Source organism: Antedon bifida, chromosome 4 (genome assembly GCF_963402885.1).
Source record: "Antedon bifida chromosome 4, ecAntBifi1.1, whole genome shotgun sequence".
Classification (NCBI taxonomy): domain Eukaryota; kingdom Metazoa; phylum Echinodermata; class Crinoidea; order Comatulida; family Antedonidae; genus Antedon; species Antedon bifida.
This window is the reverse complement of record NC_136229.1, coordinates 19194528-19206522: the sequence shown is the minus strand read 5'-3', so window position 1 is coordinate 19206522 and position 11995 is coordinate 19194528. Positions and strand designations below refer to the sequence as shown.

At 35.0% G+C, this 11995-nt stretch overlaps 4 protein-coding genes across 4 annotated transcripts in view; 1 reads left to right on the top strand and 3 right to left on the bottom strand.

The window, feature by feature from the left end:
• Positions 1-5441, bottom strand: part of LOC144839534 (hydroxyacylglutathione hydrolase, mitochondrial-like) — a 92165-nt gene extending 86724 nt beyond the window's left edge. The window contains exon 1 of the mRNA XM_078694941.1: positions 5428-5441. The gene's annotated coding sequence lies outside the window, so the exon portion shown is untranslated. The remainder of the gene's footprint in view (positions 1-5427) is intronic.
• LOC144839531 (diphthine methyltransferase-like) lies at positions 54-2789 on the bottom strand. Its single transcript, XM_078694938.1, has 8 exons — positions 2574-2789; positions 2336-2454; positions 1948-2032; positions 1777-1859; positions 1460-1620; positions 1201-1339; positions 906-1075; positions 54-423 (listed from the first exon to the last, which is right to left on the bottom strand). The coding sequence occupies exons 1-8, from the start codon at positions 2724-2726 to the stop codon at positions 122-124; spliced, it is 1212 nt and encodes a 403-aa protein (XP_078551064.1). The 5' UTR covers positions 2727-2789; the 3' UTR covers positions 54-121.
• On the top strand, positions 3626-8291 carry LOC144839543 (dynein regulatory complex subunit 3-like). The gene is made up of 11 exons (XM_078694956.1): positions 3626-3853; positions 4149-4265; positions 4573-4739; positions 4984-5130; positions 5444-5563; positions 5870-5986; positions 6454-6624; positions 6887-7018; positions 7114-7184; positions 7458-7581; positions 7803-8291. Exons 1-11 carry the CDS (start codon positions 3694-3696, stop codon positions 8046-8048), a joined length of 1572 nt encoding a protein of 523 aa, XP_078551082.1. The 5' UTR covers positions 3626-3693; the 3' UTR covers positions 8049-8291.
• Positions 8292-8368: 77 nt separating this feature from the next.
• LOC144839537 (ATP synthase mitochondrial F1 complex assembly factor 2-like) lies at positions 8369-11987 on the bottom strand. The gene is made up of 6 exons (XM_078694948.1): positions 11813-11987; positions 11410-11600; positions 11214-11311; positions 10543-10736; positions 10150-10265; positions 8369-8903 (listed from the first exon to the last, which is right to left on the bottom strand). Exons 1-6 carry the CDS (start codon positions 11904-11906, stop codon positions 8769-8771), a joined length of 828 nt encoding a protein of 275 aa, XP_078551074.1. The 5' UTR covers positions 11907-11987; the 3' UTR covers positions 8369-8768.
• Between the last annotated feature and the right edge of the window lie 8 nt (positions 11988-11995).

The window sequence follows — 11995 nt, the reverse complement described above, 5'->3', positions numbered from 1 at the left end:
CACCTTTTATGAAACGAATGAGGGGAAATTTATTTTAAAAAAGAAGTGGTCTATTCACCTTTTGTATAAATGATTTATTTAGAATATACTATAAAATACATTATTAATTACTGTATACAGATCACAAGTTTACTTTCCAAACATGCAGAGCATGATCATAAAATGAACAGGAAGCAATCATTTCATTTGACCCTTCCCAGAAGGCCTTGTCAGCCATATTTTCTTTAAGGTCAATCTCAGATGTTGATTTCTCATCAACATGTTCATTTTTAGGAGTTTCTTTTGAAGTTGAATCTGCTTCTCTATGATGTAAACTTGAATCTTGATTTGGTAATGAAATCTCTGCAACACGATACCAATCCACGCCATAGGCTAAAGATTCATGCTTTTTATATGAAGCGATGATTGGCTGAGCACTTCCATCTGTAACAAAAGAAACGTATTGTTGACATATGTGTACTTTTTAATACATTCTGAACTTAGATAGATAAAACATTATTGAAATTTATAAAACAAATATTGAAATACAAATTGAAGTTGAACAATTCAACAAATTAAGAAAATATATACAAAATTACAAAATTATATAAGTGAAAAAAATAAGTGAAAAAAATAAGGGAAACAATCAATATAAATCTAAGTATAAATCTTAGTACCCGACTGTGCAAGAAAAACCATCTACCAACCATTAAAAATACCGGTGTTAATAATGAAGTTCTTTGATCTATTTGTGTTGCACTTTGGTAGATGAAATTCATTGACGCGGTTGTGGAGAATATGGCTAGGAATTTTCAGTTTTCGAAAGTATTCCTTGCACAGTCAGGTACGTCGGTCCTCAAGCAAGGAAATATTTAATAAAAAAAGTGCCTCATTTAAATATGATTACTGATAGAGACTAGACTTGCCTATTGATGAGCAATTCAAGATGTGAAAACCATTATGCATGCATGCAGCAAGCAGTAGCTCTCCATTCGTTGGATGCCATTTCAGCCTCCATACTCCGCCTCCTACATTTGTCTCCGATAGAGGGCTCCTCATCTTCCTTGTATCCCATAATAATATTGTCTCATCATAGCTATTAAAGAAAACAGTGCAGAAATTATAATAGTACGGAATGTACTTTGTAAATGCCTAGCCAGCAAATAACTGAATATACAGACTTCTGATTGGTCATTTACTTATTAATTTATTCTTCCTCACCTTCCTGTTGCTATGATATTTTCTTTGTGTATATTGCTATGGATACTACAAACACCCATAGAATGGCTTTTACTGACAAACGTTGGCATCTCACATGATGTTCTGACATCCCAACCTTTTAGTCGGCAGTCATCACCACCTGAAAAGCAAAGATTCATTTTGGCCTTCAATATTCAGATGTTTACCGCATACAAAGGGACATGTACTAAATTTATAAAACGGCTTGAAATTGATTGGAAAAATAGTGATCATTCTATACCTGTATAAATAATACTAGGTTGCCAGTAATCAAAAGCTGCTATCCATGCTTCAAAACCATGTGCTTCCCACTGATTGACCTGGGTCAATGATCGGTCAGAGGTTACTTGGAATGTAGTGATCATTCCTTTTGAATCACTGGTTACAATATGAGGCTCTGAGCTGAACAGTAAAGTTAAATAACACATTCATTTTTTTATTTAACAAAGCAATCATTTCTTACTGTATACAAACTGATTGGATTGGAAAGTAAAATTGCAAATACCAGAGTTTACACATATTTTAATTGAATAATGTGTTTATTTTGTGTTTACTTACTTGTGATACTTTGCATTAGACCAATCTAATGACAATCCTAATCTGTCATCTCCAATCAAACTTGAAAATAATTCATTAATGACCTGAAAAATTGTAGACAAAGACAAATAGCTGTACTACGAATACAGTATTTAAAATCACAAAGTTACTTATATAGAGAAACTCTGGTACCTTATTGTCCAGTTGAAAGAGCTGTAATTTGCCATCAGCATTCACAAGAGCCAACTCAGGAAGTCTGTCTGAAGAGTTTGGATTCCTAGATTGAAAATAAATAGGATTATTATATTGGTTGATTAAAGTGAATGCTGCCAGTTTCAAGCTAAAACAACAGTTTAACTTATATTTATGTAATTTATATTACAAAGAGTTATATATACAAAGAGTTTGCACTGCTGCACACATATACATGTGGAGTATTATCAAAATGAACAAAATTGTACTAGGAAGGTTTAAAACTAAATTTGAAAATTAACAGCCTTCCTGTTTAAAATTCGCACTTTAATCACATATTTGTTTGTTCTGGGGCAGTTATATTTGTTACAACTATGATATAAATAACCATTTCATATCCAAAATTGCTGCCATATCTTGTCTCTGCGTTTCTTGTAATTTATTTTCATCGCAATGGAATAATAGTAACCGTCCTAGTCTCTTCTTTGGTATATCACTGGTAACATCCTGTGGAACAAGAATAATATTTAATAATTATTATCAGCTTTGTCTAAGACAAAACGATAAAGACTTTTTTTTCTGTTACGAAAATATTTTTGCCATTTGTCAATTGACCATTTACTCACATTTGGATCAACTCCATCTGCAGTTGCTAGCTGGTATGTTCCAATTGCAAGAACATTGCGGTGCGAAGGTGATGAACAGAATTCTGCAGAGTCTGCGCTATACTCTGTGTTAAATATGTGTAAGGTTTCGGGTAATGTTACTTGCGCAGCCATCAGTGACAGTACCAATTTTGTTTGTTTTTTTTATACCTCAGACCTGGTTAACAAAAACAGATATTACATACGATTCAATCTAGGCCTATGACGATCCTGCTAATCAACTAGGTCTAAATAAATGTAACATGGTCGTTAGCATGATTGTTATATAGTAGGCCTAGGCCTACCCATAGGTCAGCCGGGAGTCGGCATGGGAGGGCCAGGCCAGCCAACATAGCTAGCTTGATCCACACGTGAACTAAAATGAATAGGCCTAGCATAAATAGTTGTGTGTTTGAGTGACTATGGTAATAACAAAGTGGAAAGCAATACTGCAAATAAAACTTCTAGTAAGCCCTAAACGTATGAATAACTTTATATACACTTATAACATAAAAGAAAATCTTAAAAAGTAGACACACGAAGTAAACAAATGAAGGCAAGAAGAAAATCAAAATAAACAACAGCGCCACCAAGTTCAGTGAAGTATGATGGGATACTCTGCTTAACAACGATACACAAAAAAGTTAGCACTATCATATTTCTAAACAAAATTACTTTAAAAAGTACTAACAAGTGTTTATTGAATAAAAATAGCTAATTTTTACTATCCTAATATTCAGGCCTTATATAGTTAGGACTAGGCTTAGCTAGCTAGGGCTAGAAGCCGAGTAGCCTAGCCTAGCTAGCTAGGCTAGGCCTCTTAGACCCACCCCCACAACCAGGTTGGTGTATGAATGAGAGGACAGGTGGAGTGTGATTGGCCCTCTCTGTACTGTCATGACTCGCCTAGGCTTAGTATTGGGGCTATCCATTGTACTGTGTGTCTAGAATTTGATACTGTGTACTGTAATTCATCGAAAAATCAAATTCCTACTTTTACTATTTGTTCATTTTAAAATTAATTTTTTACAGACATAGGCCTAGTCCAGAAGGGGACATTACTTATCGATCTTCAACTCAGGAAGAGTGTATAAAATAAAACATGAGTCGTCTGTATGATACGGTTGAGCCGTCAGTGATTGAGGAGGATATGTTACAGAAAGCAGTGGAAGAACAAGGACCGAAAGAAGAAGCTGGAAAAATAGCAAAATCTGAAGGGATTGATTTTGGTGACGTTCTTCAATTAAGACTAGACTTCAAAAGTCAGTTGCAAAAATGTTTTTTTTTTCTCTCACATTATTTGTTTTCAATTTCTTTTTTTTTCAGAAACATCTCATCCAAAAAAACTCTAATAACTTACAAAAACTTAAAAAACTCACATCATTTAGAACAAGGCCATATACATGGCTGCAGTCACGTGCTCAAGTTAGTGTTTACCGACCAACTAACTGACATAGTGAGCTGTAGATTTGCGTTGCACGCGACTAAAAACTCTAACTGCTTAAATATATAGAATACTGATTGGTTAACAAATATTCAAATGTTTTTCTTTTATAGATATTCTTAAAATTGATAATTTGTGGCAGTTTACAAGTCTTGTTAAGTTACAATTAGATAACAACATTATTGAAAGAATCGAGGGCCTTGATGCATTGGTCAATTTGGTGTGGTTAGGTAAGATATAATACTGATACACCGTAGCTAAAGGCCGACCCAGTAAAATCTCAATATAAGTTTCTTAAAGGCCAACTCAGAACGACGACGGGTCAAGACAATTTGACGGGCTTCGTCATAAAATGCTGTCTGGGTTGGCATTTAGGAAACTTATATTTAGATTTTACTTGGTTAGCCTTAAAGGTTTTTTTAAAACACTATTTAGGTCTTTATGGGATATGGTTTGTTTATAAGTTTGATTGTTGACTGACAATGAAAAGCTATTCTTATTAATAATATAACTTTGAACTTTTGAAATGTCTTCTAGATTTGTCATTTAACAATATTGAAGTCATTGAAGGCTTAGACAAGCTAGGGAAACTTGAGGACCTGACACTATACAACAACAGAATAGCAGCTCTGGAGAACATGGCAAGCCTCACAAACCTACATGTGTTCTCAGTGGGCAACAACAAGCTCTCTAGCCTGGAAAATGTACGTATAATAGATTTAATTTGATACAATTGTATTAGCTAATGCAGTATGTTATTTGATATTAAAACAAACTTGTATTTGTTTCTACAGTCAGGTCATATGTTACATATATTTATTATGTTAATTCAATTTATTAAATTAAGAAAGTAAAACAATTTTAATAATACTCACTCTCTTTCATGAGATCAATAGGTAAGCCCAATTTTTTTGGTGAATTCTGAAAAATATTTATTTTAATTCGCAGCTTGTTTACCTGAGAAGGTTTCGAAATCTGCAGACGTTAAATCTCAATGGGAATGCATTTTGCGATGATGATAACTACAAGCCGTTTGTTGTCGCACATATTCCATCATTGGTGTATTTAGATTTTAGGCTAATTGATGGCAACACAGTAAGTTTGTATATTTTTATTTCCTCTCACCACACATTACATCATAGCCCACAGTCCACAGTAAAAGCTGACAGTACAACCCAACAGTGATGGGAACTTCTTAGTTAAAGAATGAGCATAATCAATCCCATGTGTAAACTGAAGCTTAGTTTGTGGCTACTACTTTTCTCATGAGCAATCCAGACCCAGAATTTGTACTTCCAGCCCTTCAATCCAAAGGTACAAGCCTAGTGACAACATAGGTTAAGGAATTGGAGCATGCAACTGTGTAACTACTCCAACTAGCTAGTTTGTTTTGTTTTTTTTTTACTAGAGAGAAGCTGCAGTAGAAAAGTATAGATATGCCATTGAAGAGCTGGTTGCAGATGAGATGGCAGCTGAGCTGAAAGAGAAAGACAGGAAGCTGCAACAAGAAGAATATGCCAGGCAGAAGGTAAGCACACTAAAGCTCTGTCTACACTATCAAGCTAGTTTGACGAAAAAAGTGTGAAGTGCCCAAATATGGTGATTTGACATCATCATGTCCATATCATTTGAAAGTATAGACAGAGCTTAATGTAATACTAAAATAATAAATAGTCTATGCTACTGTCTAACACTAACAAGGCAGGTCTAGGCCCACAACAATGTCTCCACTTTCACAAGCTACTGCCTAACATGGCAGGCTTGGGTCCACAACTCTATATACCATTTACCCCAGTTACATGAATCTTTTCTAATCATTACTTTTCATTTGCAGGCTGCTTATGTGGAGAATCTGAATGGACCTTACCTATTTGACAGTATGTTCACAGACGACCCTGAAGCAGTGAACCTTGCAGCCTTACCAGGAGTTGATGAGTTACTTCTCTCATATCCTTTCAATTATCAGTTATAACATTTTTTTTCTAAATGATTCTATTTTCTTCTGCTACATTATTTGTAACTGCGCCTGAAGGCCTACAAAAATTTGATACCCCATGTGGATACTGTAGATGGGTGCAGGAGCAAACATTTATTAATTTACTGCAGTAATAGTAGAATTATTAGTATTCAGTTTCCAATATGACCCTCTTCAGTGGCGTAACGGCTATGAGCGCACACTGGCTAACACAGGGGCCCCGGAGCTTACAGGGGCCCCTGAGCAGAGCCAAGAGGAAACAACAGGCTTTAAATCATGTCGAAAAAATATGAAAACATCTAAGACCTCCAGTATTGCAGGGCCACTTAGGGGTTCTGGACCAGAGGCCTCAGGTCTCTGTGTTAAGCCACTGATGCTCTTAAGTTAACATTGATACCATGGGGATTTGTAAATGTGTATCTTCCTTAATGAGACTTACATATAAAGAGAAAATGGTGGGGATCTGTCAGCAGGTGTTTCAGTTTGGTCTAAAGGAGTTTGACAGACGAGAACATGATGTCCAAGAGTTCTACGCTTGCATTCAAGAAGCAAAGGATGAAAATAAAAAAGATGCCATCAATGAAATAAAGAAGTTTAACCAATACAGAAAGAAGGTACTGCATTATCAATTCATTATCAAATCTTTATCTCCATCGTTAATATTGTAATCGTCAATCATACCCACATTACTTTGAGTTTATAACTAAAGCCTTGTCTACACTATCAAACTTTATGTGACAAAAAAATGTGATGTGACCATATGGACATGATGATGTCATGCCATTACCATATTTAGGCACACGTCACACTTTTTTTCAGTGTAGACAGAGCTTAATAATAGATTGTACTAATATACAGTATTTTTACATTACATAGGTGTTTGCAGAGTTTAGTCAGATTAGTGACCCCAATGTATTGAAAGGTCGTGTGGATGAATACAAGGAGGAAGTAGATGCATTGTGTGACAAACTGATGGGCTTGGAGATGCAAATTGTTGACCAACTTGAGGTAATGATCCTGAGAAAGATACTTGTACCGAGTGCTTAAATGTGTTTAATGATTTAAGCAGAATAATTTCAAGATATTGTTTATTTTTGTTGTAGGATACTATCAAAGAATTTGAGAGAAATATGGCAGATTTCGTTGCAACATTTGTAGAGAACGTACAGGGACTATATCCTTTAAAATATGTATTATATAATCTGCATCATGATAATTAAGCATGTCTTGAGCTCTGTCTATTAATCAGATATGAATGTAAAGCTTTGTCTACACTATCAAACTAGTTTGACAAAAGAAAGTGTGATGTGCCCAAATATGTTAGTGATATGACATCATCATGTCCATATATGAGCACATCAAAATTTGTTGTCACATAAAGTTTGATATTGTAGACAGAGCTTTATAAATAACTCTGCTAACATATATTTCTTTAACTATCTCGCACGATATCACAGATACGTGATTTAGAGAACATTCACCATGAGCGTCTGTTGGAGACTGCCATCGCTACGTTGGAAAAATACATGAAAAATGAACTTGATGACGATCTCCCTGAGGATCTCAAAATGGTATAATTGAAGATTATTTTTTTCTGAAAAAATTATCTTGAAAAAGTGTTAGAATCCTGTTGACACTTTTCTAAAGCTCTGTCTACACTATCACACTTTATGTGACAACAAAATGTGATGTGCCCATGTATGGACATGATGATATCATATTTGGTTTTGGCTTTAGGTTGTTTCAAAATAATGAATACAGTACATTATCATTTTTCTTCTTTTATCTTTAGTTATTTGTTGACAAAGACACAATTTCAAACGCTGTTAGCGCATCTCACGACGTGCACATGTTGAAGATTGACAACAGGGAGGACGACATTATACAGAGGGCAAACGGCTGGATGGCAAGTCTAATAGAGGGAATCCATAACGTGGAAGAAGTGAAGCGTAACAGAGATCGTGTGAAAGAAATCAGTAATTTTATCGATCATCTAAGTGATGAGCTAGAATTATTGGACTTGCAGGGAACTTTGTAAACTTTGACCGTGTGGTATGCACTTTGACCCCATGTTATTATCTCTACATTTTGTGAGACACAGTTGGACGTGAAATTGAGATAAATACTGTATGGCCAAGTGGATTAATGTATTATATTAAAATATTAATAAATGTAAATATATTTTTCTAATTTAAATATCTCAATTCTTTGTAAATAATTAAAACATTTTTGTTGTAGATTTTATGCCTGAATATAAAAGTATAATAAATTTATACTAATATTTTGAATAATTTGTTCTGGTTCTTAGTAACCCAATAACAAGAAACGCAACATACTAAATGAAATAAAATGTATACATAAAAACTACAGAAAGTAATACAGAATTAATGTAATTTTTTTTTTATTAATTAGCATAAAATACATCCTTAAGTTGCTGTAATATTGTTGCTGCAACCCTGAGCTGCATCTCAGTGCAGTCTTGGAGGATAACTCCACCCTGTAGGGAGTAATTGCTTTTTATTTGACTATTTTTTCACTCAATAACACTGACCAAGGAAGAATTATTTAGACTTGGCACAGGGCCAGACTATGCAGGTGTCCAGTCATTGTTGTTTGTATTAATGTTACTTGCTGACAGCTGTTACTCTTGACTCATCATGTTGCAGGTGTTTTATTCTAAGGAATCTACTATTTCCACAAACCTATAATGGAAATTTTCATGTTTCTTTCCAAAAAAACTTGGTTTGTTAGATTCTTGTCATATTGCAATTTTCTTAATTTTATGCGTCGTCTCGGTTACCAGGTGTACAAACAACGTGGCAGCTGCTACTCTTGCTTGTAGATCCATGTGATCAATTCGATGACCCCATTCAACTTCACCCCATTTAGAAATCTGAATACAAAATACAATAATATTTCAATGAAATATGTATGTACTGTAAAGGTAAGTCCCCTATTCATTTCTGAACATAGGGCAATGAGCTGTTTTTACTAAGCCTTGGCATTATGTGGTGGGGTGGCCATTTCTTTTCCACGCGACCTTATCATCCCTAGTATTTTCAACCAGGTACTCATTTACAGCTGAGTAGACTGGGAGTTGTCGGGAATTGAACCCTGGTCTCTGTATGACAGTCAAGTGTCCTAACCAACATCAAGTTTCCTATTGTATTTACTTGTAATTTTACATTATTGCCCTTTGTGACCCAAAACCAATTGTACGCTTTTAATACTGTCCATTATTCAGACTGACCTCACATTATGTTTGTTTTCATGCACATGTGGATCAAATTTCCATAGCACATTATATCATGGCCATAAGCTTTGTCAAACATAACCAAGAGGCTAGGGCAGCTGTATGTTGTACATAACCACGAAGCTAGGCCAGCTGTATGTTTTCCTCAATGGCTAAGCATGTCTGGACATCATTACTGAGAGAGGATAATGTAATTGTACCCAGGCGGTCAAGCCACTTCTCTAAACCAGCCTTAAATCCCGCAAGAAAGTGTAAAAATCCCTCGGGAACCAAAACCAGGAAGCATGCCCCTTTCCAGCTGTAGTTCTCATCACACAGGAAACAGCGCTATTGGACATTCAAAACCATGATTAACTCTTTGGATGTGTTGCCCTGTGTCCGAACACTGAAAGGGACTTTATCGGCACGTTCGGCTGACATTTGTTTGGTGGAATTTTTTAAACATAAAGGTAATTATTTTCATGCTATTGTCAGTCATACAATTCAACTTTAATCGATTTAGAATGAAAGAATATTCACTTATATACTTTATACGTGACTTGATTTCTTCATAAGGTAACATTAACAAACAAGCATGTAGATGATATTGAATCTTTGAATAAGTCATTTTTAAGATTAAAAGGACATCCTCCATAAACTGTGAAGATGTTTTCTCTTTCAAATAGCACATTTGATAATATATTAGTTGGGTGTGGTGTCCGTTTCATTTATAATTGTTTTAAATATCAGTCAACATAATTTATTATTTAATTTCCATGGCTAATTATACCTTTTAATTCAAACTCCATGTTCTTAAGAGGAGGCACTTGCATTTAGGAAACTGTCATTAATAATTACTTGCAATTTTTTTTATGAATGCTTGCTTTTGGCCATTCAGCCGACTTACTTGGAATTCTTCTTCTAACCTGGACAGCGCCATTGCTCGTTCAACATGAATATGCCGATCCATAAGAGCAAATGAAACCACGATAGATTTCAATGATTGTACTGCGCTTTCATAGCCTGCCAAAACATAAATAGTCAGTTATACAGGATACACCCCCGTCTTAAAAAATGTGATAAGCCCATATATGGACACGATGACATCATAATTATCACAATCATATTTGGGCACATTACCCTTTTTTTTGTCCAAACTAATTTGATAGTGTAGACAGAGCTTTAGATTAGTTAAAATAATAGCTAGTTATTAAAAACTGTACACGTCTTCAGGTGTGTAGTATTTGAGTAATTATATTTCATATCATGGTAATGAATATGTTATGCCAAAATACACTACCGAATAATGCCCACTCGTTGTGTGTCATCAAATGCTGTCTCAGCTTGGCTCGTGTTTCGTCTGGTACTGCCGGTGGTATGATGGATTGTGTAGATGTGATATCAGTCTCGTATCGAGAGTTGAACCAGTCTAACAGCGGGTCCCATTCTCTTGTCTGAAGTTCAACAAGGTCGACCGGTAATTCTTGTCTGTAACTAAATTAATATTGATAATCTTATATTCCGATCACTGTTTATCATCATCTTTTTCAGAATTATTAACATTCATCATCTTAATCACCATCACCAGAATTTATCAATAATCATCTTCACTCTAATTGTTATCATTATCTGTCATCATGGTTTATCATCCCCAGAATTGCTATCATACAGTATCTTCTACCAATTTTCACATCATCAATTTTTAATATTTGATATGCATCCAAGAGGGAGTAACTTGCCAATTACAGGATGGATAAACTATTTTATAATTGATATTATAAACTAAGTCCCATTTGAGGCTTAGGGAGTGGAGTTGAGTTACAACCCTGGCACTAGGTCAGGATTGAACCCCGGACCTTGAGATTGGAAGACAAGCACTTCGACCACCCAAGCTACAGCTCCACAATTATCAATTGTCATCACCATATTGTATTATCTTCATCATTTATTTAACAGTGAATAATTGCATACCACACTGTGTCTGTGTCAAGAAAATGGAGTATTGATGTTATCACTTGTTCTTTATTTCTACCAGTTGGGTTATCAAGGGCTGTGTTGCATAAAGTTGTCTGGAAAGAAAAATAGCAAATAGAAAAACTGACAATTATAAAAACAATGATAAATATTAAATAAATACACAATAAAACATACAAAATACATATTTTACCATCTGCATAGTGTGTTGTTTTATAATGTCTGTCTGTTTGTCCCACTCTGTGCATACAGCAATAGCCAAGGCTTCACTCGGAACCTGCAAGAGCTTTCCGGATGGTGTCTTCAACTTGCGTTGGTCAAGATTAATCTCAAACACACCTTCTGACTCAGTAATGCTCACTGATTTGTAAAATTTCTTCCTTTCTAAAAGTTTTTTGAAGAAGTTGTTAGAAAGAATTTGTTTTATCCATCTTAAATTCTATGTTGTATAGTTGTAATTATCCTAAGCTATGTTTGCGTTACTGCGTAATATTATTCCTCCGTTTCCAGGCAGTTTCCACTCACAAAACACATGTGGTTACACGTCTGGGCTAAGCCTAACAATTGTTTCTCTCAATATATTTAAACTATATTACCTCTAAAACCCCTTTTTAGCATGTTTGCAGCAGGAATTCTAGATTTTAAAAGCATTGAAGACAAACATTGATTTGCCAATGTTTTAAATGCCATAATTTTAAAGGATTTAAGCCTGCTAAATCAGTTTGTTTACAAAAAATTACGACCGCCGCACTTTATTGAGGAACGGCTGTGTCGACGCC